General features: G+C 41.8%; 1 protein-coding gene and 1 long non-coding RNA gene across 4 annotated transcripts in view; one reads left to right on the forward strand and one right to left on the reverse strand.

Annotated features, from left to right (window-relative positions):
• The window catches only part of LOC109967297 (uncharacterized), a 7,024-nt gene extending 793 nt beyond the window's left edge, over nucleotides 1-6,231 (forward strand). The window contains exon 3 of the long non-coding RNA XR_002275907.1: nucleotides 6,074-6,231. This is a non-coding gene — a long non-coding RNA (uncharacterized LOC109967297). The remainder of the gene's footprint in view (nucleotides 1-6,073) is intronic.
• tat (tyrosine aminotransferase) overlaps nucleotides 1-27,660 on the reverse strand; it is a 45,063-nt gene that overhangs the window by 7,901 nt on the left and 9,502 nt on the right. For all 3 annotated transcript variants that reach the window (XM_020612758.1, XM_020612756.1, XM_020612759.1), the window contains 8 exons: nucleotides 26,767-26,860; nucleotides 24,812-24,912; nucleotides 7,791-8,086; nucleotides 7,420-7,524; nucleotides 7,175-7,242; nucleotides 6,711-6,869; nucleotides 3,725-3,863; nucleotides 3,528-3,580 (listed from right to left, as the gene is read on the reverse strand). In XM_020612758.1, the coding sequence (XP_020468414.1) occupies nucleotides 3,528-3,580; nucleotides 3,725-3,863; nucleotides 6,711-6,869; nucleotides 7,175-7,242; nucleotides 7,420-7,524; nucleotides 7,791-8,086; nucleotides 24,812-24,819 (828 nt within the window). In that variant the 5' untranslated portion in view covers nucleotides 24,820-24,912; nucleotides 26,767-26,860. The remainder of the gene's footprint in view (nucleotides 1-3,527; nucleotides 3,581-3,724; nucleotides 3,864-6,710; nucleotides 6,870-7,174; nucleotides 7,243-7,419; nucleotides 7,525-7,790; nucleotides 8,087-24,811; nucleotides 24,913-26,766; nucleotides 26,861-27,660) is intronic.

Genomic DNA, 27,660 nt, shown 5'->3' on the forward strand with positions numbered 1-27,660 from the left:
TCCATGACCTGTATAATCTTGTAAGGTCCCTTCCAATGAGGTGCCAGCTTCATGCAGCTCTCAACCGGGTTGCTCAGCCACACCATAGCACCCAGCTCCTAAGGTCGGTGACGCGAGGCCTCGTCGTGATACAGTTTTTGACGATCATGAGCCATCTCACTCTGCATTCACGCACCACTGAAGGCAACACTCAGGCTCTCCAGTAATGAAGAAACAAACTCGGCATGTGAACCCAAAACCTGAGTATCAAGAGCACGAGTTGGTAACAGTACATCAGAGGGAACCCGTGCTTCCCAACCATGGGTCAAGAAGAATGGTGTAAAGCGAGTACAGGAATGAGTAGTGGTGTTGTACGCAAAAGCTACATGCTTCACATAGTCATCCCATTCCCCCCCATAAGTCAAAAGAGTCTTAGCCAGTTGATCAATCAGAGTCCTGTTGAAGCGCTCCACCATGCCATCGGACTGGGGATGGTACACTGTGGTGCGAGTTTTTTTTTATGTTCAACAGGCGACAGAGAGTCTGCACCACCTCCGACTCAAACTGCCGACCCTGATTGGAAAGTACAGTCTCAGGAACCCCATGCAGTAGAACATAGTCCTCAAACAGACAGTGTGCAACCGTCTGTGCTGACTGATTATGCAATGGGTACAAATTGACAAATTTAGTGAAATAGTCCTGAACAACCAGCACATACCGGTTGCCTTTCGAAGTCACTGGCAGCTCCAAGATGTCCATAGCCACCCTCTCAAAGGGCCGTATGGCCGGGGATCCACCCAGCGGCGCACGGTGGGCGGGAACAGGATTCTGGTGGGTTTGAGCAGACCAATAACAAAACTGTCTAGCCCGCTCCCACACACGCTCCGAAGAAAAATGGGCTGCGGCAGGTGCACCATGTAGCTACAGAAGAACATCAGGGACCAGTGCAGAGGGAACAACAATTTGGACCACAGGATTACCAGTGAGAGAGCCGTTCACTGAGCAGCATAACAGCCCATCGATGATAGAGAGACGATGGAACTCAGTCCAAAGTCTACGCAACCACAGAGAAGCCCCCTTCAACTTCCATTTTGGAGGCCTGTGGGATCGCAACACCCAGTCCAAAACGGTCCCAATGTCGGGGTCTGCATCCTGCATGGCTCTGACGTCAGCTGAGCTATGAGACAGAGCAGAGAAGGGAGACATACCGCCAGGCCTGTGCTGTGGGTTCTCTGGTGCCGCAGTATCCGCAGAATCAGTGACAACAGAAGAACGTGGCATATCAACAGCTGCATGATCAGCACTCACCACATTCACGTGCAGCGATGTGGGACCACCGTCCTCTGCCACCTTCATGTCCGATGAAGGTGGCAGATGATGTCCCTCCTTGTGCACAATAATCCAATTGAGTGGGTCAAGCTCCAGTAACTACCGTGCCCGTCTCCCCGTCGGGTCATTCTCAATGGACATCCGCCGAAGTGCCAAAAGCGGACAATGATCAGTGACAATGGTAAATTGGGCAAGTCCAATGTAATGCCTGAACTCCCTGCCTGCCCACACAATAGCCCACAGTTCACGATCAAATGTAGACCAACGGTTCTGAGTGGAATTCAAAGCCCGGCTGGCATAGGACACAACATGCTCACGTCCATCCCTGTCCTGTGCGAGAACAGCACCAACAGCCATGTTAGAAGCATCTGTGTACACTTTAAAGGGCATGCTGAAGTCAGGCAGTATCACTACAGGCTCGGACGACAATACCGGCTTCAGGTGGTGAAAAGACTCATCACAAGCAGTGGACCACTCAAAGGGCACATTTTAACCAATGAGATGGTTCAGCGGGCGCGACAGAAGACAACATGATCCTGAGCAAGATGACATTTGCGCGGGTTCAGTCTCAACCCTGCAGCCTGGATCCTTGAGAAAACCTCTTTGAGGCTAGACAAGTGTTCCTCAAAGGTCTTACTGTAGATCAAAATGTCATCAAGGTACACCATGCAGATGTGCCATGGGAGCTCTCTGAGGACTAGCTCCATCAATCGTTGAAATGTGGCCAGGGCATTGGAGAGGCCCATCAGCATAGGCTGCCACTGATAGAGTCCCTGTCCAGTCGTAAAAGCTGTCTTTTCACAGTCCTCCTCAGCAACCTTCACCTGCCAATAACCATTAGAAAAGTCTAATGTGCTGAACCAGACAGCCCCAAGACAATGCATCCTGAGAGTCGTCCACACGTGGCAGAGGGTGAGAGTCTTTAATAGTCACACTATTTAAACGCCTGTAATCCACACAGAAACGCCAGGTGCCACACTTCTTTCTCATCAACACCAGGCCCAAGGACTGCAGCTTTCCTCAATCACACCATCCGCTAGCAACTCAGCCACCAGTCTGTCAATCTCTGCACATTTCTCAGGAGAAGCACGGTGTGCACGCAGTTTGATGGGGGCCTGATCACCCGTTCGGATGTAATGTTTCACCAGACCACATTTACCAAGGTTCTGCTTGGATGAGCTGAAGATGTCACAGAAGTCCCACAGCACGGCTGACAGCTCAGCTTTCTCCGATCCAGAAATAGGTGACTCATCCAGCAAAATGGGCAGTGCAGCTGTGGTAGAAGACACTGCAGCCACATCAGCCGGAGCGTGGAACGAGTGGACATCAGACTCGTCCACTGAGTATAACTCTTCCAGGTGCAGCCCTCGGGTCAGTGAAATATCATGTCCAGTAGGATTCAAAATCTGAGCTTTAGTTTCTTGCTTATTTGATTGTTTTATTCACAGAATGTCCGAAGTCAAGAAAAATGCCTGTTTTGACTTTACTTTGTTTTGTGTTGGACACTGCGGTTTCGTCCGTCCAACAGAGGAGCGCTGAAGCTGCCCTGGAGACACTTTATAGAAAGGATGTGTTTTCACTTTACGGTAGTCTTTCCTTTAATTTGTCACCCATCTGTAATAGCTCTTCTCCTACTAGGAGATGTTCATCAGGGTATTTAACGCAGTCATCTGTCGTTTGCTTTCAGAGGCATTATTTGTATTTATCACCGTATTAGAATGGCACCTCAGTGTTTTCCACTGCTGCACTAGACTCTTATCCCTTATGACCATTTTTTATGGAGCTGACAAACACACTGTGTGTGTGTATACTCTGTGTATATCTGTCTGCATGTTTGCATGTCCTACTAAAGTCTGACTAGTACAAACATTTCAAGGCCGACGCTAATGTGAGCACTTTGAACTGAAACTGTTACAGTGTTGTAAATGGACATTTCATGGACCATCATGTGACAAAGCTTTACTGTGACAAATCATCATTATATTAGAACTGGATGGCCTTACTGGTTGCTGCTGCCAGGCTTCATTCACAGCATATGGCCCTTAATCCTCCCTGTGCTGATGTGGAGCTGTACACCCACCATCCAGAGCCAGGGTAAATAACACCAAATGAAACGCAAACTCTGTTGTCACTGTGGTGACACTGTGCCTCACTGGTGTTGCACAGGGCCAAACCCACCTGCCAGTCTATGCTGAGATGTGGTGTGCAGTTAAACTCACCATATCAGTGTAGATTTCATCAGCCAGAATGGGAACACAGTGTCTGAAGGCCACTGAGAAAACAAGAATCAACCCATGTCATTGTTTCACTAAGGTGGAGTAAATGCTTTGTTTATGTGACAGAGCAAATCTTTGAATCTGGCTTCAGGCCTGATGCCAATTAAAGACTTCTAAAGCAGCGAGGTGCTGTGGCTAACCTTTGAGGATCTTCTGTAAGTGTTCCTTGCTGAAGACAGAGCCACATGGGTTGGATGGATTGGTAACAATCAGGCAGGATGTCCTCTCATCAATCAGGCTCTCCATGTGGTGGAGGTCAACCTCCCAAGACTTCTCTGGCTGCAAATCAAAGATGCACGTCAGGATGAGGGCACAAATATTGTTGTGTATCATAATACAGGACAATCTGAAGATGTTCAGAGATAAAATTGCAAACATGAGAAAGCTGGAGAGCCTGAAAGATGGAAGCTACGGTAGCATGTCCTCGACAACTGGGCTGTTAACAGTTTTACAGCTGCCATCGACCGAGTCCTTGTGCACCTTGTAAGCCTCTCAACACTCACAAGAAAAGGTGATGGCACTGTTCGCATTTTCCTGGTTTTCTGCATAAATTGATCTGATCTTCACCAAAGTCACAAATATCAACAAACAATATTTCTAAGCTGATAAAACAAACAGTACTGATCTTTCATGTCTTTGTTGAACACATTAAACATACACAGTGATTGTGAACAAAGTCACGGCAGCACCAGGCTTGTGGTGTCACTGAACATCAACTGGAGTCCAGTGTTAGCAAACCAGCAGAGCAGTGTTAGCAGAGCAGCTTCAAATACCTGGGTGTCCACATCAGTGAGGACCTCACTTGGACACTTAACACCACACAGCTGGTCAAGAAGGCCCAACGGCACCTGTAGTTCCTGAGGAAGCTGAGGAGGTTTGGCATGTCGCCTAGGATCCTTTGCAACTTCTACAGCTGCATCATTGAGAGCATCTTGACCAGCTGCATCACTGTCTGGTACGGCAGCACTACTGCTATGGACCACAAGTGCCTGCAGAGAGTGGTAAAGGCTGTGGAGAAGATCACTAGGACTCCACTGCCCTCTCTGCAGAGCATTTACCACCGCAGGGTGCGTAGGAAAGCTGCCTCCATCCTCAAAGATCCCACCCACCCCCAGCACGGACTGTCCACTTCTCTGCCCTCTGGCCGGAGGTTCAGAAGTGTTAAATGCAGGACAACTAGACTGAAAAACTCTTTATTTCCCTCTGCCATCAGACTCCTAAACAGCTGAGGAGTTTACCAGGAAATACATGATGTACTGTTTATATTCTCAGTTTGCACATGCATAATTGCACAATGACTGTTGACTGCTGCTCCCATGCAGCATACATTCTCTATTATATTCTTTTATTATATTGCTGCATTTGTTGCTGCCTAAAGTGTCCTAGATTTTGTGTTACATGCATAATTGCACAATGACTCTGCTGCACATGCTGCTCCCATGCAGCATACATTCTGTTATATTCTTATATATTTCTTATTATATTGCTGCATCTGTTGCTGCTTAACCTCTTAGGACCTGGCGTACAAGTCCAGTCAATGAAACGAGAATAGAGGTGAGGTTTAGAACGACCTATAAAACACTCAGACAGTGTCAGTGTGCTGTTCACAAGCAACATCAGCTCATATGAGCCAGGCCTCACAGAAAGGAGATCTTAGAAGACAAGAGATCAAGAGTTGTGGGTTTGCATGATGTGGGGCTGCTCTGCTGCCTCTGGACCTGGACCACTGCCACTGTGGAGGGAAAATGAACTCCTCAGTTTATCCAGGTGTCCTACAGGATAATGTCAGGGTGACTGTCGACAAGCTGAAGCTCAGAACAAGCTGGGTGACGCAGCAGGAAAATGACCCTAAACATCAAAGTAAATCCACTACAGAATGGCTTCAGAGACACAAAACCTGCCTACTGGAGCGGCCCAGTCAGAGCCCAGAGCTCAGCCCAACAGAGACGCTGTGTAATGACCTGAAGACGTTCACACCTGATGTCATGAGAATGTGGCTGAGCTGCTTCAGCTCTGTCAGGAAGAATGGTCCAAAGCTCCTCCTGAACATTGTGTAGGTCTGATCAACAGCTACAGGAAGCACTGGCTGGAGGTTGTTGCTGCCAAAGGTGGTTTAAGCAGTTATTAAAACATCGCTGCCGTGACTTTGTCCACCATCACTGTGAATGTTTAATGTGTTCAATAAAGACATGAAAGATCACAACTGGTTGTGTTTTATCTGTTTAAAAATACTGTTTGTTGATATTTGTGACTTTGGTGAAGATCAGATCATAGTTTAGGACCAGCTTATGCAGAAAACCAGGAAAATGCAAACAGTGCCATTACTTTTTCTTGCAACTGTAATTAATACCAACCAATATGTATGATCACGTCATTCCACAAGCGACAGCAGTTACTGTATGTTCTAAATTTTTTGCAGTGATATCAACAACAGTTCTTAACCACATCTTTATGCCTCTCGTTTCCTTTCTGGCCTTCATCAATAACAGGACATCCATCCCATTATTGACCTGAATCACATGTCCCCTCCTGTGATGCTTGGTCAGGATGGTCTACTACACTGCTGTGTCCCCGAGCCTGTGGACAGCTGAATATGGAAGAATATTTCTTTGTCTGGCAGAGAGGTTGACTCCCTTGAATTTAAAGACTCTACCACAGACACAAATTTACTAGAATTATTTTCTGGCTTTTTATAATTTTATTGGCCTTAATGGCTCAAACTGTCATAATACAGATAGTGATATCAAAGTATTTGTGATGCTCAGAATAAAAAAACATTTGTTTTTCAACCACTTTTGTGATGATGGGGCCAGCGGATGTGAAGTGATGTACATTTCTAAAGTTCGGCTACTTGTAACTAGTTCAAATGGTGTGACATTAATGTGGCACTCGTGTATCGTTTCACTTTCAGTGAAGCTAGGCTTGCTGTTCCCTGCTCCTTCCAGTCTACTGTGTTACCCTCGTTCTGGCTTCAAACACTGAACCTAGAAGCCACAATAGCAAGTTCTGGTTTTCTATTATGAAACGTGACATAAACAAGGTACAGCAATATCAGCTGAGATAGGTTCAACATTAGAGTCTGTTGTACATAAAGAGATCAGTTTTATTGTGATCTCCTCCACTTACCAGCAGGTTGTAGAGTTTGACCTCGATGCCCATGGACACAGCCAGAGTTTTATATAAGGAGAAGCCTGGGCACGGGACCAGGATGTTGTCCCCTGGATTGCACAGGACACTGATAGCCAGGTCAATGGCCTGGCTGCAGCCACTGGTCAAAATCACATCCTGGAAGAGGGTGTTTTCATTTTAGGCACAGAGACACAAAAACCATAGGTTTCCATTCATGTTAACACACTTCCCATTCCTAGACTTGACTAAAGTCACTGTTACAGATGGAGGACTTCTAAGGTGTGCACTCTGATGTACATTTACTTTGTGAATAAAGGCCTATTTATTGTGAGCATAATATTATAATCGGATTTCCATTCGCTCACAATGTGCTTGCAGTGCACTTATTGTGTGCGATTCAGATTTAGAAGTAGTGCTACAGAGAAATGAACAAAAGTATGAGGTGAATGTGAAGTAGGCACCTCTGCCTCTAGCGGAGCCTCGGGGCAACTGTAGAAGTTGGCCACTGCCTGTCGGCTCTCCCGGTAACCTGCCACAGGACACAGAGAAAAGGTACAGTATGTATGCCAACAGAGTTGCATGAGACCAACAGACTGTGTGACGGCGAAGTCATTATAGCTGTGAAACTATCTGTACAAATGATGTTTCCACCTTTTGTGCATTTAAAGATGCTTGCTTTGTCTGTTCGTTGGTTAGTGTGACTCACCAACAGAAGGAGCGTAGCCGTTGTACTTTTGAGAGTCTATAGCATCTTTCATGGCCTGAAGCACGGCACCATCTGTGGGCATGTTTCCAAACACAGTGGGGTCCCCTGGAGAACCATCAGCCAACAGTGAGATAAAACAAAGATGAAGCATTAAATGAATACAGAACATTTCTCTGAACATGAAAAGACACAAGTCAGAGACGGCAGCGCACTAGTGGGAGCCTTGTAATCACACATTACTGGATTAGTTCTTACCTGAACACTGTCTGACTGCTTTTTGGGTTATTAATTAATGAATCAATAATTAGTAATTACAAAGCAGCAAAGCGGTTTTTCTGAACGAGTGTTTATTCAATCAGAAACCCTCTGACCTATGGACAGTGCGATCATGGGTTTATCCTTGTTGGGGGTGAGCTTCATGCCGTCCACGATGGCCCTTATGGGATTGAACGTGTTGTTGGCCATCTCTGAAGGCTTTACTTCCCACCTCTGTCGGCGGCTCTTCACTTTGGCTGGGTACAAACTCCCATTTACACTGACATGGAGTTTACCATCGTGCACTCCCTTCCCAGCGCCTCCGGTCCCGTTCAGGCTTGTGCCACTGACACCGGTTTTGCCGTGGTGTCCGTTTCCCTTCATCTGAACCAAGTAAGACTTGCTCTCCATCCTGGAACAGATAGGGATGATGAACACTGAGTGTCAAAACACCAACAGGATTATTTCCGGTGATGGAAAGCAACTTTACTCAAGTACTGTACTTAACTGGGTTTAATCTTATTTATATTATATATTTATACTTTTTACTCCACTGCATTCGACAGATATTGTTTCTTTACACATTAAGATCTGACATACAACCAATTGATTATTTTAAAAAATATAGGCCTAATGAATTGTTATAAACTACCCAACACTACAGAAATATTCAGAATGAGGTCCCCTTAGTCTGCTACATCATGAATTGCACGTTATTAGTAATGAAAATAAAATAAGATGGCCCTCTTAAAGTGGCCATTCTGCTTAACTATCCTCTGCATATGTGTTGAAGTTATTCTGCGCCTTTTACTTTTTTTATAGCAGGGTATTGCATCATTTAATGGAGGGTCTGAACACTTCAGCCACTACTATGGTAAATGTTGATGCCAACTGCACAAACAACACTTCAAATCTTATTTTTCATTAATAAAACATGATTAATACACACGGTAAAGATTAATATCTTCAAATCATTAAAATATACTCTCAGTTATGCATTTTATTCTCAGATGAATTCTTACCGAATTCTGCAGTTTTAGATTTGTCTAATATTATTGATGCGTAACAGAGATTTCTATTTACTGAAGGGAAATGTAATCGGTGACCTTCTCCTTCGACCCGCAGACCAGCCAGTGATCAGTTTATCCACATTAAAAACCGATGGAGTTAGTTAAGTCACACAAGTGTTGTACTGTTTCCCATGGTCTGCATAATTTTTCACTATCAAAATTAAAACAAATAACTTTGAAAAATCTATGGACAATTATTTACCATCCAAAACATGAACAAAACAAAGCTGCACCGCGCACCCTCGTGAAGAGGCTGGGTAGTTGCAACAGCTTCAAATAACCCACATCATGAAAAATGAGGTTTTGTAAACTGACAAACTGAAAATGTGCATTTAATTATCCAGCAACTCCATTATTCATTAATTCAGTTCATCTTTTTTCAGACCACAGATTAATTGAAATGATGAAGCTCATGCTTATTACTCACCTCACTGAATATTCAACAGAAAAAGGAGCGCACGTTAACGAAGCTCAGCCTAAAACGAATGTGAAGTAAGCTATTCAACTGGGTTTATAGCAGGATTCTCCAAAATGGGTGTTGAACGCTGCTCATGTTTCCATTGGTGGAGCCTGAGGGCTGGGCCATTACACCCCTCTTTCTCTGCTAAACAGAACCATACCACCTCAAACCCAAAGCCAATTACGTGCTGAAGGCCAGGGGCAGGTCTCACGCACTCCACAGGACATCTCACTGGTGTCTGCAGGCGTGCGTCATGCGTCTCCACGTCAATAAGAATGAAACCACACAGAGAAACAACAAAAGCCTCCCCTGTAAAATAGATTTTCTTTCAAAGAAATTATTTTATTTCACACAAATATTGTACTTCACTAGACTTATTTGGCAGCTGTGATTCTATATATGATCTTCCAAGTATTATAGATGAAGCTATCAACAATGTATACAATTGTTAAAATCAACAGTAAAATGTTACAAAATACGCATCAATGATGATTCCATTTCTAGTATAGTAATATCTAATAATTATAATAACACAGGGTCATTTTCTGCACAAATACTGTATAACAAGTGTCAAGCATGAAATGTTGGGAATTTTGTGATGAGGGGAGCACAACCAGCACACTACAGACTGCTGGTGCCTTGGCTGGAGTGTGTAATGCTGTGGAAACCATGACAACATGTTGGAATATGGTAAAACACCTGGACTCTGGGCTGTAGTCACTGTGAGTCAGCCGCAGTACATTTTCAGAGTGCCATACAGTAAATAAACTCTATTTTTTGATAGGATCAAATTTCATCACATCAATCTTCATAAAAAATGAAACTTTAATCTTTTTCCCAGACACATGTATGGGTGACAGGAGTAGCTTCTTGTAGAACCTTCATATCTGGTGATTGGTTCATGTTGTTTTGACTGGAGCATAAAGAATGGGTCTGGTAGAACAGCTGGCCTGCACTATCCAGACATCTGGCTTGGCTTCTGGAGTCTCATTCAACCAACCTTTGGGCTGTGGGAGGAAGCTAGAGTACCTGGAGAGAACCCACGCTGCCACAGGGAGAACATGCAGAATCCAAGTTCAAACCCAGAACCTTCTCGCTGTGAGGCAACAGTGCTAACTACTGCACCATGACGATGCTAACTACTGCATTGCAATGCTGCCCCAGTTAGACTTTGTCCTCTGTGTAAAAGTTGTAAAAATACATGATGCAATACTCCAGTCAGAACAACAACTGTAGGTCTCTTTCCTCTATGATGCCACCTGCTCAAACAAAAAGTTACTTATTCATGATGGGTATGACCAGAGGTTGAAAGTAACTAAGTACATTTATTCAAGTACTATACTGAAGTACAATTTTGAGTTATCTACACTTTACTTGAGTATTTTAATTTTCTCCTACTTCACACTTTGACTTTTCTACATTTTAAAGAAAAATATTGTACTTTGTACTCACTACATTTATTTGATAACTTTAGGTTAATAAAACAAAATACAGTATAATCATAAGATGCATTGATCCTCAGTGTAAAATTCACAAGCCACCCAGCAGTGATTCAAATGAGAAGCATGTAAGGTAGGTTAAAATTAGCTCTACCTTTACAAGCTGCGACATTAAATGTGATGTACACAATAATACATCATTAATTATAATTGAATAATATGATGAACATCACTGTAAACTTTGTCATTTTGTATGATGAGTACTTTTACTTTTGGTACTGTAAGTATATTTTATTCTAATACTTTCATAATTTTACTTAAGCAGCATTTTGAATGCAGGACTTTTACTTGTAACAGAGTATTTTTACACTGTGTTTTTGTTAAGTAAACAATTTGAGTACTTCTTCCAAGACTGAATATGACATACAAAGGCCAATACCGGAGTCAACAAAACACATGTGTGTCAGTGTGTCTGTGTCAGTGGCACAGACACACTGATGTTAAGTTTATCAGATGCTTTCGGGTCAGGCTGTAGTGAACGATGTGCAGCCTGACTGGTTGGCAGCGAGCGGGGAAAGGATCAAACTTAAACACCATCTGTGTAAAATTGCTCCTTCTATGAATGTCAGTAGGTCAAGCTGCATTTCCTTTACTGTGGGGTTCCTCTGCCTAGCAGGTCAAGTTACAATCCCTTTTGAATGAAATAATGTCATGGAAGCTTAAGCGGTTTCCTCTGTGAGTAACACTGAGTAACAGCATAGTAAAAAGTGGTTAAATAAAACACCAACAAAAACTAAAAGGAAAGGAAGTGCTCTCACAAAAATGGTTTGTTTATGCATTTATACTATTGATGACTTCCATGAAAAGCCCAACACCAACAATCAATTTCGTTTAAAATACAGTACAGCTCTTTGGTACAGGAGTATAACTGGTGTTACACTGATGCTACACAGAAAATGCTTTTCAGAAAAATAAATTACTAAGATATTCAGCACAAATAGCCAGCAATAGTCAAAGTTGTCACAAAATATGATTTTCCTGAATTAGGATAATCCCTTATCCTAAAGGTTTTCTTCAATATTTTACTGATAAAATCACTAGCATTAGGCAGTCCTCCAGCTCTACTAATCCTGACCCAGTTGATATTCATCTGCATTATGCTGTCTTTGATCAGTTTGAGCCTATATCCTTGCCTATGCTATCTTAACTGGTTCACCACATGGAAGCATCTCACTGTTCTTTGGATTGTTTGCCAACTAGATTGTTTAAGGATGTTTTTGAGTCTGTTGGGCCTAGCTTTATGGCTCTGATTAATTTATGTTTAAGGACAGGCTCAGTTCCAGATCCTTTTAAAAAAAGCGATTGTCCAGCCTCTTCTCAAAAAGCCAAATCTTGATCCTTTAATGTTTTCTAATTTTAGACCAGTGTCTAAATTATCTTTTATGTCCAAAGTTCTGGAGAAGATTGTTTTTATCCAACTTCGGTCTTTTTTGACAGATAATGGCATTGAGGAGCAATTTCAATCTGGTTTTAAATCAAAACATAGCACTGAATCTGCGTTATTAAAAATCTGTAACAATATCCTGTTGGCTAGGGATGCCAGGGATTTGGTTTTATTAGTGCTTTTAGATCTTACTGCTGCCTTTGATACAGTGGATCATGAAATCCTCTTATCTCATTTGGAGCAGTGCGTAGAAATTCAAGGTACTGTTCTTAACTGGATTAGATCTTATCTCACCAATAGCGGTTCTACTGTTAATATTGTTCATCCTCTTCAACAGTCCTTTCCTATGGTGTCCTCCAAGGATCTGTGCTTGGTCCCATTTTGTTCTCATTGTATATGCTCCCATTGGGATCTATCTTAAGGAAATATGGTTTTCAGACATTCAGATTTACTTACCGTTAAAGGCATCAAGAGGGATGTCATTACAGCTGCTGTTTGACTGTCTGACAGACTTGAAATCATGGTTCGCACTTAACTTTTTAAATCTCAACAAAAATAAGAGTGTGTGCTATTTGGTGACCTGGCAAATTTAACTGCTTTTAACCAGGGCCTGGGCCCCCTAGCTCGACACCTGAAGTTGACTGTAAAAAATCTAGGGGTGATTGATGGCGACTTGAGGTTTGACAAGCAAATCGGCTCAGTTGTGAAATCTAGCTTCTTCCACCTGAAGCTGTTAAGCAAGGTTAAGTCATTACTTTCTTTTAATTATTTTGAGATTTCAATCCATGCTTTTATTACTTCTAGACTTGATTATCACAATGCTCTATACTATGGTGTTAACCAGTCCTCCATCACTCATCTCCAAATGGTGCAAAACGCTGCTGCTCATCTTTTGAGCAGTACTAGGAAATTCGAGCATATAACCCCACTACTGGCTTCTCTCCACTGGCTTCCAGTCCATTTTAGAAATGATTTTAAGTTACAGATTTTTGTTTTTAAGGCTCTTAATAGTTTGGCACCATTTTACCTCACTGAACTAGTGCACTGACACAAACCTACAAGGTCCCTCAGATCTTCAAGCCAGTTTCTTTTAGAGGTTCCAAGGGCCAGATATAAACACTGGGGTGACCGAGCCTTTACTGTTGCAGCCCCTAAACTGTGGAATAGTCTACCTTTTAATGTTAGGTCAGCTACTGACCTCAGTACTTTTAAATCATTGCTTAAAACATATTTATTTGGCTTAGCTTTTAATACACAGTAGGGCCTGATGCATTCCTTTTAATTTTAATTTATTGAACATATGTTAACTGTGTGTCTGTGTTATTGTGCTGTTTTATTTTTATTTGCACTGATCTTATTTACTTGATTTTAGTCATTTATTGTGATTTTATTCTGCCATGTAAACTACTTTGGTCAACTGGATGTTGTTTTTAAAGTGCCATATAAATAAATTTGATTTGATTTATTTTCTTACACACATCACATTCAAATTTGTTAGAAGGCATTTCCTGATGAATTCTAATAAAGCCGTTGGACTGTGGTGGAATAGCTCAAATAGAAACTTTCAGTGTACACAGTTTGCCCTGTACTTTGTACTCCACCATTTCACAAGAGCTGAATTGCCTTGCCAAGAGCCTTGGCTATTTTGTACTCGTGCTGCTGTGCACAAATAAAATATAAGCTACATCAACAACATGAAGAAATCTCAGGAGCAAAAGATGAATAAATAAATGCAAACATGTTTAGTAACCCCTTCCTCGGGCTAGATTCATGTGGAAGCACTATATTGTGGACAGGGGGTTTGATAACACTTTGATGTTGTTTTGCCTGCCATGACTGACTGGCAGGAATGGGCTGGACAAAGCAGAAGAAACACCTGCCAACAGAATACAGCACAGTTCAACAGCCAAACACAAACTGAACATTTTCATGGTGCAGGACTGTTGGATTAGACTGACGTACTTTTCTATTACCAACGCTCAGGCTTTTATGCCCACAACCTGGAGAACATAGCTAGAAATCCCCTTAATGTGAAATTCACTATCCAACTCTCACAGAACATGTAGGGGTGAAGGTGAAACTGCCAGACTAACATTCACTAGTGGTTCCTTTCATTGTAAATCTCAATTCAGTTACTGGAAACAAAGCCATGTTAGCTGAACCATTCCCTGGGCCCCCGTTTGCCCATGCCCACTGTTACGCTGATGACACTGTGCTATATACAGACGCACTCCATAAACTACAGCTTGCTTTCAGTACTGTACAGTCTCAGGTTATTAAACTGAAGTTAACCCTGTGTGCAGACAAAACTAAAATAATAGTTATTCTAAAATGCTAAGAAGAAGCTGTCAGACACAACCGATATAGTGAAACTCCAAGGGACAAAAACTGCATTCTTTTAAGCCTCATCTAGTGAAGAAACCTAGACCACAGCTGGGATTTTATGTTAGACATAAATTCTTTTTTTTTTTTTTTACTGGAAGCCAGGATGAATGTGGTAGCTGCCACCTTCTTTGCCAGTGCTTGACTATGATGAATTACTGTACAGGAATGCTCCAGAACAAGGTCTCCAAAGGTTGGACGCTACTTATTGAGCTTTAGTACTCACTTAAAACCACAAACTCATCACTGCACTGTGTATTCTAGAGTGGGATGGCCATCACTTTCTGTGCACTGGTACACTTTTATTTACAAAGCCATCATACACACCTCATCGTCATACTTTTGTAATCTAGTATTCATAATGAATCTTATATGAATCTAGTTAATTTGCTGACTGTTCCTGCTGTTTGGACAGAGATGGGAAACAAGGCCTTTATCTTTTGCTGCATTGGACACAGGGAATAGTTCGCAAAGGGATTTTAAATTAACAGATTTAGTAAAAACATTATTAATTGACTGAGTTTCTTCCAGTCAATGTTTTAACTAAAACTTGTTGTAATGATCTTAGTGGTTTAGTGTTGTATATTTTACATTCCCCTTTCTTATTATAGTTTTAGCTAAATAACTTCACTGTTTTTCTTACATAGTTTTTTATATTGGTAGTATGCTCTTAAAATTGTCCGCATTGTTTTGTTTGTGTGCCATCTGTTTATTGTGTTTTGACTAACTTTTAACACTGCTGTCTTGCCAGAGACCTCAAGGGACTTTCCGCCTGGTTAAATAAAAGCTAAATAAAATAAAATAAATCCAGTAACCAGTCTTCATTTTACTTCCACCACCATTCCTGCCAGCAGCACTGTGTACATATCAATATGCAAACAGACCTCAGTGCTGACCTTTGGTGATTTGCTGCTATACCAATGTTTTTAAAAACAGTCTTGTGCACATAATTGTTCATCATGCACACAATTGGTCTTGTGTCATACCACTGGACACTCCACCATACAGAGCTGACTTCCGCTGAGGTGATTGGCTGACTCAGGAGGCCGGCACATAACTGGCCAAAGAAAAAGGGACATGACTCTAAGCGAGCGTAGGTCCAAGCAGGACTCACATCAGCTGACAAGGTAACAGGCAAGTGGACAGCAGTTAGTCCACGCTTTTTTTCTTTATGCACACGTGACACAACATGAAGACTTATAAAGATCTGGCTTTAGCTGGGGAGCATTTTGTGCTCAAAATAGACATTTACAAAAGCAACACTTGTTTTTAGTTTCCAAGCCTGTAATGCAACTGTGCTGATTTTGGTACTTTGAAGAACGTTTATCTGTAAAAAATTATGCACAAATGGTTCTACCTAGCACCCCTTACAAACACTAAAACCTATTGCACAAAGCACTTGTAAAAAACAGATCTGTAGGTTACAGGAGCGATGTAAGAGAACCTGTGATATTCACCGATTTGCCTCATACTCTCCACTCTCAAACTTGGGATTCATAGTTTGACCTGTACATTAAGTCATTTACAGCTTGCTTTTATCTGCATGGCAAAATGACCTGAATTTACTGAATTACTTCTTTTTTATCTGAATGAATCTGAAATGAAACTAAACTGAAGTAATATGAAATATAGTGCTTAACTAAAACAAAAATTTGGCACAGCAACTTGTATCTCATAAATGTGAAACTCATCATGAACACATGTTATCAGGCTTTTTTTTTTTTGACAAGTTCGTCCAGTTAAGAGAGTCTGGTATATCTCACAAAAAAACAGTAAGAATGTTTTAGTATACGAATACAAATATGTTCTTGCATGAGGCCCTAGGAGATTACAGTCAGTGGCTGCTACCGATGTTCAGCACGCAGGATGTTTACCATGTTCACCACATTAGCTTAGTGTGCTTGAGCTAAATTTGCTAATCAACGATAAACACAAAGTACAGCTGAGACTGGTGAGGCTGTATCAGGTCTGAAACCAAAGTACTGGACATATTAAGTAACCTTTTACCAGGTGATGGTGCTAAATGAACAATTAATCATCACCAGTTACAATTCATCCTATGTGGTGTTTCAGCTAATTTTAAGGCAACCCTTCTAATATTTGTGAAAACATTGTACTCAAAAGCACAAGTGTCAGTCTCATGGTGGCACCACAGAAGAAGTCAGGGGGCCAAGTCATCAAGATTGGCCATGTCATTTGGGAATTGGTACCAGTCCAGGTCAAGGACAAAGGTCAAAGTGTTTACTGTCATATGCACAGTAAAGAAACGTGTTTCCCTGTACAATGAAATTCTTACTTTGCCGTCCACATGAATGCCACACAACAGAAGTCAAATATAAAGTAGATAAATAAGTAACACAAAATCTAAGGCACTTTAAAACAGCAAATGAAGGAAGTATAATAAAAATATAATAATCCATTTAGTCCATTTAACAGATGTTAAGATATCTGACTAAGTGAAAACCTTTCCCTGCTGATGGTGCTAAAATGAGTTGTTACAGTTCATCCTCTGAATGTCTGATAGATTTTCTTGGCAATCGATGCACAGTTTGAGATATTTACAAAAAAAGAAAAGAAAATCACATGGCTCTATGTGGGATTCCACTGGGTTATTTATTTGGTTATTTGGTTAGCAGGACAGACTGAGGACAGAGTCCCCAGCTGAGAAGCAGGGGTAGAGGTAGGAGGCCCAGAGACACTGAAGTCGGGTAAAGACAGACAACTCAGCCTTGGGGCTTTATTGAACTGCTCGGCTGAAGGGTCTCGATTAAATCTGCCCAGAGCCTGTGATGAACGTCTGGTGGCCTTGCTAGCCTGCCTGAACTTTCCCGACAGTCTGCTAAAAGACTTTGGAGTTGGTGACTGACAGCTGGTAAAGGTATAAGCATCCTGAGACTGCAGAGCTTTTTACAGTTTGTACACTGTGTTTGGGGGATCAACGCTTTCTGGTTGACTGAAAGTAGAGGTATGGCAATGAGGAGAGGTCAGTCCCTGAGAAAGGGGGGCAGAGGCTACCTCTTTGTTAGCAGACATGGTGAAGTTATGTGGGGATGTTTGATGGGGTTTACAGGTAGGGTAGCTCCTTATGACAGAGGCTATGTCTACCAGTTGGACCACAGGGGACAATAGGTCCGGCAGAAAAGTGTCTCTGGACAAAGAGGGCTGAGGGACAGGTTCCATTTGAGATGGATCATTTGCTGATCCAGAGCTCTGGTTATCTTCGAGGTTTGCTTGTGCAGGTGCCGAGGCTGCTGTCTGAAGTCGTGTCTGCGAAGGAGCATGTTGTTCAGGGAGAGACGGCATGAGGACAGAGGGGGTGAGGTTCTGTGATGAAGACGTGGACAAGGATGACAGGAACAGTTCGGGAGATGAAGAAACACTTGTCTGAAGCTTATTGGGACACTCCTGCAGAATGCTCTTCACCCATCGCTGGTGTTTCAAGCAGAACTGATGAGGTGGAAACCTCCTGAGCACAGGTTCTGCTTCTTTGAGTGATTTCCTCCTCTCCCTTTCATAGCCTTCTTCTTCCAGCCTGCTGACTCCCTCACCATCACCCTCTGCTTGTTGTTGTCATCTAACATCTGAATCAGTCCCATTTTCCAACCAAAGAGGGCTGTTTTTGGACACTTTTTTGACAACCGCCTGTCTTCTCCTAAAAACCTCCAGCCAAACCTCCAACAGCATTTCGCCTTCCGCTGGCTTTAGAAGAGCCACTGAGGGGCGTTCAGATTTATTGTTTCCATGTTCTGAGGACAGAAACCCTGGCCTGATGAAAGGAAGTGATGTCTGAGAGAATGGAAAGATGATGAACAAAGGTGCAATTAGCAGCATAAGAAATGCATCACAATCTAAACATAAACTCAATCTTTTGTTGACACTAGTGCAAACACCGAGTGTAACACATTAGGACACACATAGGACAATTGCACTTCTTCTGTACCATGGTAAAGAACTCCAACAATTTTGCACATCAAAGTCTACTACTATGAAGATGTAGCAAAAATCTGTCACACTGCATGCGTGGTGGTGAAGATGGTGGAAAAAAGAATAAAGTTTGACGTTGAGCAAAGAAAGTGTATTGTGCAGTTTTAACATTGGTAGCAGAGGATGGTTAGCAACTACAGAACACCGCCGACCTTTGATGAAGGAAAACCTTATGAGAGCTGGAAAAATGAAGTTGCCGACCTTTGATGAAGGAAAACCTTATGAGAGCTGGAAAAATGAAGTCGCAGTCTGGACCCGAGTTACGGAACTGGAGAAAAGTAAGCAGGCTCTTGCGGTGGCTTTGGCGCTATCGGGAAGGGGGAGAGAGGCGGCGATGGAAATACCGGTAAATGATTTGAACATAGACACTGGCATGGATGCCTTGCTAAGGAAATTTGATGGAATGTTTCTCAGAGAAGAAAAAGATCGTATTTATGAAGCTTATTCAAGTTTTGACTGGATTACGAGAGACAGTAGAGTTTCTATGGCGGACTACATAATTGAGTTTGAACGACGTTACTCGCGGATGCACAATTATAAGATGGAACTTCCCGATGCAATGTTAGCATTTAAACTGTTGGATACTGCATGCTTGGATGTGAAAGACCGACAACTGGCACTGACAGCATGCACAGATTTGACTTTTGCATCAATGAAGTCAGCACTGAAGAGGATTTTTGGAGGCAAGTTTCCCACTACAGTAGGGATCCATCAGGAAACGGCATATCTGACAGAACAAAGGCGACAGACGAGCGGGCCCTGGCTCCAAAAGGATCAACAAAAAACGCCACTGCCTGGCACAAACCCTCTAGATAAATATGGACGTAGATCAAAAGGTGCAGTTAGTCAAAGCACATTCCACTGGGCTAAAAACTGTCCACACAGAGGTGAGCAAGTTAAGTTAGCTGAAGATTGCGAAACAGAGGATATAGAGGAGTGCAATATTACCCTGTATACAAAAGAGTCACCCACTGACGCAAAAATCTTTACGACAGAGAGTTTTGGCTCAGCAATAATAGACACTGTGTGTACACAGACTGTGGACAGGAATGGCTAGATTGCTATATCACAAGACTAGGCCAAAAGGAGATTAAAAAACTGAAGATGACAGAAACTCACAGTCAGACCTTTTAAGTTTGGAGATGGAAAAATAGTCTACGCCACTAAAAATTCCTGCAAAGATTGGACAAACAAAGTGTAATATTGAAACGGAGGTTGTCCCAGCAAAGATTCCACTACTCTTAAGCAAAGCATCCATGAAAAGAGCAGGAACAGTGCTGGATATGGAAAGTGACAGTGCCACTATGTTCAGTCAGCCTGTAAAACTGGATTTTACAAGCTCTGGTCACTACTGTGTGAACATTATGGACTATGGAGATAAGGACACTCAACAAAGAGATCATATCTCGGTTACTACTGAAAAGGTCACCCCAAAGGAACAGGATATACAAGGTCAGTGTGTTGACAAGATACTGACAGTCTCAAAAGAAATGGACTCAAAAGAAAAACACAAAGTCTTGCTGAAACGTCACAGACAGTTTGGTCATGTGTCTGCTGAAAAACTACAGAGGCTTTTGACTAGCTCAGGCAATACAGATATAGAATGTAACAAAATCCTACAGAAGATCATTAGTGAATGTGAAATCTGTCAGAAATACAGCAAAGCTAAACCAAAACCTGCTGTTGGCCTGCAATTGGCATCTCAGTATAATGAAACTGTTGCAATGGATCTGCATGAACTTGAGCCAGGTGTATGGTATCTTCACATTATAGACCAGTTCACACGCTTCAGTGCAGGCAGCATTCTGACCACAAAGAAGTCACCTGTAATAGTGAAACACTTTATTCACAACTGGATAAGTGTACATGGGCCACCTCAGAAACTGTTCAGCAATAACGGAGGAGAGTTCAACAATGAAGAGATGAGAGACATGGCAGAGAACTTCAATACAGAAATAAGGACGACAGCAGTATACAGTCCCTGGAGCAATGGACTTTTGGAGTGACATAACCAAACACTTTCAGAGATCGTAATGAAGGTAATGGCTGTGATTGGGACACTGCATTGGACTGGGCTTTGATGGCAAAGAATACCATGCAAAATGTACACGGCTACAGTCCCCATCAGTTGGTGTTTGGACAGAACCCCAACTTGCCCTTTGTACTGACTGACATGCCACCAGCTTTAGAGGGCACCACAAAAAGTGAATGGGTGGCAAAATGCATTTCAGCTTTGCATGCATCAAGAAAGGCTTTCACGGAGGCTGAATGTTCAGAAAGGATCAGGAGAGCACTGAGGAAGCAGCTGCGTCCCACAGATGAAAAGTATGAGATGGGTGACAAAGTGTACTACAAGAGAGCTGACTGTCCGGAGTGGAAAGGACCAGGAGTGGTCATCGGCCAGGATGGTGCAGTAGTGTTTATCAGACATGGAGGCACCTGCATTAGGGTACACTATCTCAGACTAAGAAAAGTGAATGCAGAAAGTAATGATCAACATGCATTCAAGGAGTGTGCTGGAGATGATACAGACATTGTGAAAAGGCAGGAAATGGCAGAGGCTGCCACCAGCAGCATGGAAGGCGCAGAAACTGGAGATGGGGCTCATCACAGTTTAATGCCTGATCCACGCAAAAAAACAACTACCGAGGAGGAAAATGAAGCAGCACAATCATCGGATAATGCCATAGGAACACTAAATATCACAGGACAAGAAAGTGGTGTTCGCCTGAAAACAGGTCAGATTCTAAAATACAAAGATAGAGACACTGGGACTCTGCACACAGCAAAAGTACTAGGGCGTGCAGGTAAAGCTACAGGGAAATATAAAAACTGGTACAATCTGCACTCTCAAGGAATCCCCCACTGGACTAGTACCAAAAGCACGGTTAGTGGCAAGGGGTTTTGAGGAGCTAGATGTGTCAGAGTTACAGAAGGATTCCCCAACATGTGCTGCTGAGTCTCTGACTGCTTGTGGCAGTAATCTGTCAAAACCAATGGACACTAAATTCCATGGATATAAAATGTGCATTTCTACAGGGAACTGAACTATCACATGGGTAGCAAGACAGACCTGGCCAGATGTTATATTTGATGCTAGCAACATGGCATCGAATATCAAAAATGCAACTGTGCAGACTATTCATGAGGCAAACAGGATAGTTTGCAAATTGAAGTCCAAAAAGGTGACTCTGAACTTCCAACACTTGGGCAAAGACAAAGCTCTTAAGATGATTGTGTTCAGCGATGCCTCATTTGGAAATCTTTCAGAGGCTGGCACTCAAGGAGGACATCTTATTCTTCTAATGAGGGAAAATTGGAAGTTCTCACCCCTTACCTGGCAGTCTAAGAGAGTCAAAAGGATTGTGAGGAGCACACTTGCGGGTGAAACACTGGCAATGTCTGATGGAATGGACAATGCTGTTTTTCTGACCACACTGTTCTCAGAACTAACTGCTGGTGATACTGAACATGCTCCACCAATTATCTGCATGACGGACAATCATTCACTTGTGGATGCTCTTCAATCTACAAAGTCAGTCTCTGAGAAAAGACTTTGGAGATAAGTAGCATTAAAGAACTTGTCCAAGCACAGAAAATTGAGTGAGTATTGTGCCTTACCAAAAAGGGAGCACCAGCCTACCAGTTACTTAAGGCATTGAATGATGGGCAATGGAAGCTGGACTGAAAAAAAACAATAAAAAGGTCATAAACAGGACTCTTGTTCAAATGTCATGTTACGAGTCCTATTGCAGAAATGACAGGTAAATCTAAAGGGGAGATTATTATTATTATTATTATTATTTTATTTTTCATCTTGAAAGAAAGCGATGTGTTCATGTACATGTTTATATGTAAATGTTTACGAGTACAGTATTCCGTTTAGGCTTTTATTGTGAAAACACGGGTAGGTCGGGAAGCAGGGTGCGCATGTGTGGTGGTGAAGATGGCAGAAAAAGAATAAAGTTCGACGTTGAGCAAAGAAAGTGTATCATACTGTTTAACAGATACAAGTGCAAAAAGGGTCATTTAAGTAACGTAGATGAGAGACGTTAGCCACGATAGCCTTACACACACACACACACACACACAACACTTTCCGTCATGACTCAGGAAGGTTAGCTGACTGTGGCTAACTTGTAGCAGAGATCCTGTTGACGAGAGCAACAGACTAAAACAGAATCTATACGCTGATCAGAGTGCTTGGTTTTCTGTGTTGAAGAGAGATTATTTGTGGCTGCTGAGTGAATAGTGTGTGAATTCAACTTTACTCAGTCCTTTCCTGTTGGGGAGCTAAACCTAGCTAGCTGATGTCAACAAAACTGTGCACATGAATCAGTTTCTGAGGTGCAGGTTTGTCGTTATTCCGGTTCAACTGTTTTACTTTGTACCTAAAAATATGGATGATGTGTTTAAGCAATTTTGTATTTGAAAAGGAAAACACAGTAAATCCTTGGTTGACAACATAGCCAGCAAATGTGTTGACAATTCAGACCATAATATGAGTGTAGCAAACAGGATAGTTTGCAAATTGAAGTCCAAAAAGGTGACTCTGAACTTCCAACACTTAGGCAAAGACATAGCTCTTAAGATGATTGTGTTCAGCGACACCTCATTTGGAAATCTTTCAGAGGGTGGCACTCAAGGAGGACATCTGATTCTTCTAATGGGGAAAAATTGGAAGTTCTCACCCCTTACCTGGCAGTCTAAGAGAGTCAAAAGGATTGTGCGGAGCAGATTTGCGGGTGAAACACTGGCATTGTCTGATGGAATGGACAATGCTGTTTTTCCCGCCACACTGTTCTCAGAGCTAATTACTGGTGATACTGAACATGCTCCACCAATTATCTGCATCACGGACAATCATTCACTTGTGGATGCTCTTCAATCTACAAAGTCAGTCTCTGAGAAAAGACTTCGTTTGGAGATAAGTAGCATTAAAGAACTTGTCCAAGCACAGAAAACTGAGCAAGTACTGTGGCACAACACAAATAAACAGCTTGCAGACTGCCTTACCAAAAAGGAAGCACCAGCCTTACTTACGGCATTGAATGATGGACAATGGAAGCTGGACTACAAAAAAAAATAAAAAGGTCATAAACAGGACTCTTGTTCAAATGTCATTTTACGAGTCCTATTGCAGAAATGACAGGTTAATCTAAAGGGGAAATTATTATTATTATTTTTTTTTCCATCTTAAAAGAAAAAGTGAATTTGTTAAGATCCATACATTAAGATGTGTTCATGTACATGTTTATATGTAAATGTTTACGAGTACAGTATTCTGTTTAGGCTTTTATTGTGAAAACACGTATAGGTCGGGAAGCGGGGTGCGCATGTGTGGTGGTGAAGATGGCGGAAAAAGAATAAAGTTCGATGTTGAGCAAAGAAAGTGTATCGTACTGTTTAACACAAAGTCCTCTTTTCAGATGAGAACAAGTTTTGTATTTCATTTGGAAACCAAAGTCCTAGAGTCTGGAGGAAGGGTGGAGAAGCTCATAGCCCAAGTTGCTTGAAGTCCAGTGTTAAGTTTCCAGAGTCTGTGATGGTTTGGGGTGCAATGTTCTGTTTATCAAGACATTTTAGAGCACTTCATGCTTCCTTCTGCTGACCAGCTTTTTGGAGATGCTGATTTCATTTTCCAGCAGGATTTGGCACCTGCCCACACTGCCAAAAGCACCAAAAGTTGGTTAAATGACCATGGTGTTGATGTGCTTGACTGGCCGGCAAACTTACCAGGCCTGAACCCCATAGAGAATCTATGGGGTATTGTCAAGAGGAAAATGAGAGACCAAAAAATGCAGATGAGCTGAAGGTCACTGTCAAAGAAACCTGGGCTTCCATACCACCTCAGCAGTGCCACAGACTGTTCACCCCCATGCTATGCTGAATTGAGGCAGTAATTAAAGCAAAAGGAGCCCCTACCAAGTACTGAGTACATATACAGTAAATGAACATACTTTCCTGAAGGCCAACAATTCACTAAAATTGTTTTTTATAGGTCTTATGAGGTGTTCTAATTTATTGAGATTGTGAATTGGTGGGTTTGTTAAATGTGGGCCAAAATCATCACAATTAAAAGACCCAACGGCTTAAACTACTTCAGTCTATGTGTACTGAATTAATATAATACACAAGTTTGCCTATTTGAGTTGAATTACTGAAATAAATGGACTTTTCCACGATATTCTAATTTATTGAGATGCACCTGTATATGCAGCATTGTGGAACTGATTTGTATTCATTTATGGTGTCTTGTAAGCCCATATAGATCATGTGGTACTTATACAAAGCAATTTTGTTCAATTATTTATACAACTGAGTTCATTTTCAGTTCATTATGCTGACACAAACTAACCTTAACATAATCTTCAAGTCTGGCCTTGTTCACAGCGAGATCTAGTGTCAGGGCCTTAAGTCCAGATGGTTCTTCCTCATGAGGAACATTTCATGTTGACCCTGTGCAGAAAAAACGGACATGGAACATAAGATTTTATAAAAGGCTACTAGGCCATGGCAAATGTTTGTCATAATTAATTGGAAAATCCTGTAAATTACATTAACATTTAATTATAGAGTCTATAAAAAGTAGTTTAATTTAACTCCATTCATGAAATGCAGCATTTCATTGCCCTAACATACCAGATTGTAAGTCAGTTTAACTTCAGCTAAATAAATATCAATATCCAGAAAGGCATGTCTAAATTTTGCCCTCTGAAATTCATTTAATTTAAATAGATAATGGGCTGCTTCTGGTTTCAAATTATATTTTGCAGCTATTTTGCTACAACAGAGCTATAACAAAAAATGGAATAAAGTTTCACCTCATAAAATGTATTTGGCTCATATTAGCACCCGGCTACATATTTTCTCATCTAGCAGACAGGGGGCGACACTATCATTAATTTGTTGTGTGGTTGTGTTAATGTGCAACCTGAAGAATCTAAGCCAATATATCCTCTCTTTTAATTTTCTTTTCCCTAACTTTGTGTGTCAGCTGCTTGGTGCAGCAGCCAGTTTACAGTGGGTTTATCGAAGCTTTGTTAACTGAATACAACAGTTTTCACTGCTGGAAAACAGGATTGATGAGTTTGGTGAAAATGAATGAAAACAGTGAAGCTGCAAACAGTAAATCCAAAACAACAAGCTAGAAGATGCTAAAATACTCTGCAGACTTCAGGGGAATTGCAAAGTCAGGTGATACTTCTCTGTGGGTTTGTCACTACAAAAGGCCTTGTTCACATAACAAGTATTCATTTCTTGTCCACTGCTGATAAACAACAACTCTGATTATTCTAGGTGACATTAATTCTACAATGAACAAAAATCAACTAAGCAAGAACACAGTCTAGAGTTTCAAACATTTAAAGAGCACATGGCGCTTTTCCTTGTTTCCAGACTTACCTACAATGTTACAATGGTGAATTATCATGTTAGACGTGTCTGTGCAGATTCTCAGTCATCCAGGTCATAGTAAACTGAAAAAACCTTAGAAAAAATTAACTGGACTTCTGGATTTCTAGATCGAAGACATTTCACCTCTCATCCAAGAGGCTTCATCAGTTCTGGCTGACTGGTGTTGAGCCGGAGATATTTATCCCCCTCGGTGTGGTTTCAGTCCTTTCTAAGGTTTTTTCAGTATCATGTTAGACATGACCTAAAGGAGAAGTTCAAATGAATTAATGCTGTTGTGGTTCGTTGTGCTTTCCACTTTCATATTCTGGCTCGAACTTGTCAGGCAGGATTTGAGATAATGTCACTATCAAAAACGTAGCTTATTTGTCAAAGTTTTTTTATTTATGCGTTGTCCTGGCTTCCTGACCGGGTTTGTGTTGAAAATTGTTCCACTGTCTAGATGTGTTCCGCCTGTTTCTCGGTTTCACGTGGCAGCCCCCTCAGTGGCTGTGCTTAGGATAATGTTAGGATTCAGGTTAGGGGAAACATCTCGATGGGGAAACAGATTTCAACGCAATACCGGCAAGAGGAGTTGTGCACATTCACGAACTATCCTCTCCTTTTTAGGAACAGGCTCTCTGGTTTTATTGTTCTGAAATAATTACAGAATATTTGGAGTTATGAGGGATGCAAAGCTAATCTAGAGGTACCCAAGATTAAACATTAAATGGCTGGAAATGAGAAAAATGAGCAGCCATGGGCTCTTTAACAAGAATTACCACTTTGTGGTTGTATACCTCACACAACTAGTCAAATTCACTGGAATGGACAAAGAGCACAATGGTCCCAGCCACAGCTATTTCCAGCCCAGAGGTATAGAAATATTCAGAACAGTTCCTTCCAATGTCGGACACTTACACACTGATCTTGGTACTGGGGTAGTTTATTTGGGAAGAACTGGTTGATTTTCAACATGGTGTCCTCGGCCCTCCCTGAGCATCCACATCACAACCTGGCAGGGGAGACAGTGACCAAGAGAAAGGGACAGATCAACAGAAAGCAGTGGAAATAGACATTTAAGTTGAAGATATACAGTGGGTATGGAAAGTATTCAGACCCCCTTAAATTTTTCACTCTTTGTTATATTGCAGCCATATGCTAAAATCATTCAAGTTCATTTTTTTCCTCATTAATGTACACACAGCACCCCATATTGACAGAAAAACACAGAATTTTTGACATTTTTGCAGAATTATTAAAAAAGAAAAACTGAAATATCACATGGTCATAAGTATTCAGACCCTTTGCTGTGACACTCATATATTTAACTTAGGTGCTGTCCATTTCTTCTGATCATCCCTGAGATGGTTCTACACCTTCATTTGAGTCCAGCTGTGTTTGATTATACTGATTGGACGTGATTAGGAAAAGCCACACACCTGTCTATATAAGACCCTACAGCTCACACTGCATGTCAGAGCAAATGAGAATCATGAGGTCAAAGGAACTGCCTGAAGAGCTCACAGACAGAATTGTGGCAAGGCACAGATCTGGCCAAGGTTACAAAAAAAAATTCTGCTGCACTTAAGGTTCCTAAGAGCACAGTCGCCTCCATAATCCTTAAATGGAAGACATTTGGGACGACCAGAACCCTTCCTAGAGCTGGCCATCCAGCCAAACTGAGCTATCAGGGCAGAAGAACCTTGGTGAGAGAGGTACAGAAGAACCCAAAGATGACTGTGGCTGAGCTCCAGAGATGCAGTCGGGAGATGGGAGAAAGTTGTAGAAAGTCAACCATCACTGCAGCCCCCC

Source organism: Monopterus albus, unplaced genomic scaffold (genome assembly GCF_001952655.1).
Source record: "Monopterus albus unplaced genomic scaffold, M_albus_1.0 scaffold127.1, whole genome shotgun sequence".
NCBI lineage: Eukaryota > Metazoa > Chordata > Actinopteri > Synbranchiformes > Synbranchidae > Monopterus > Monopterus albus.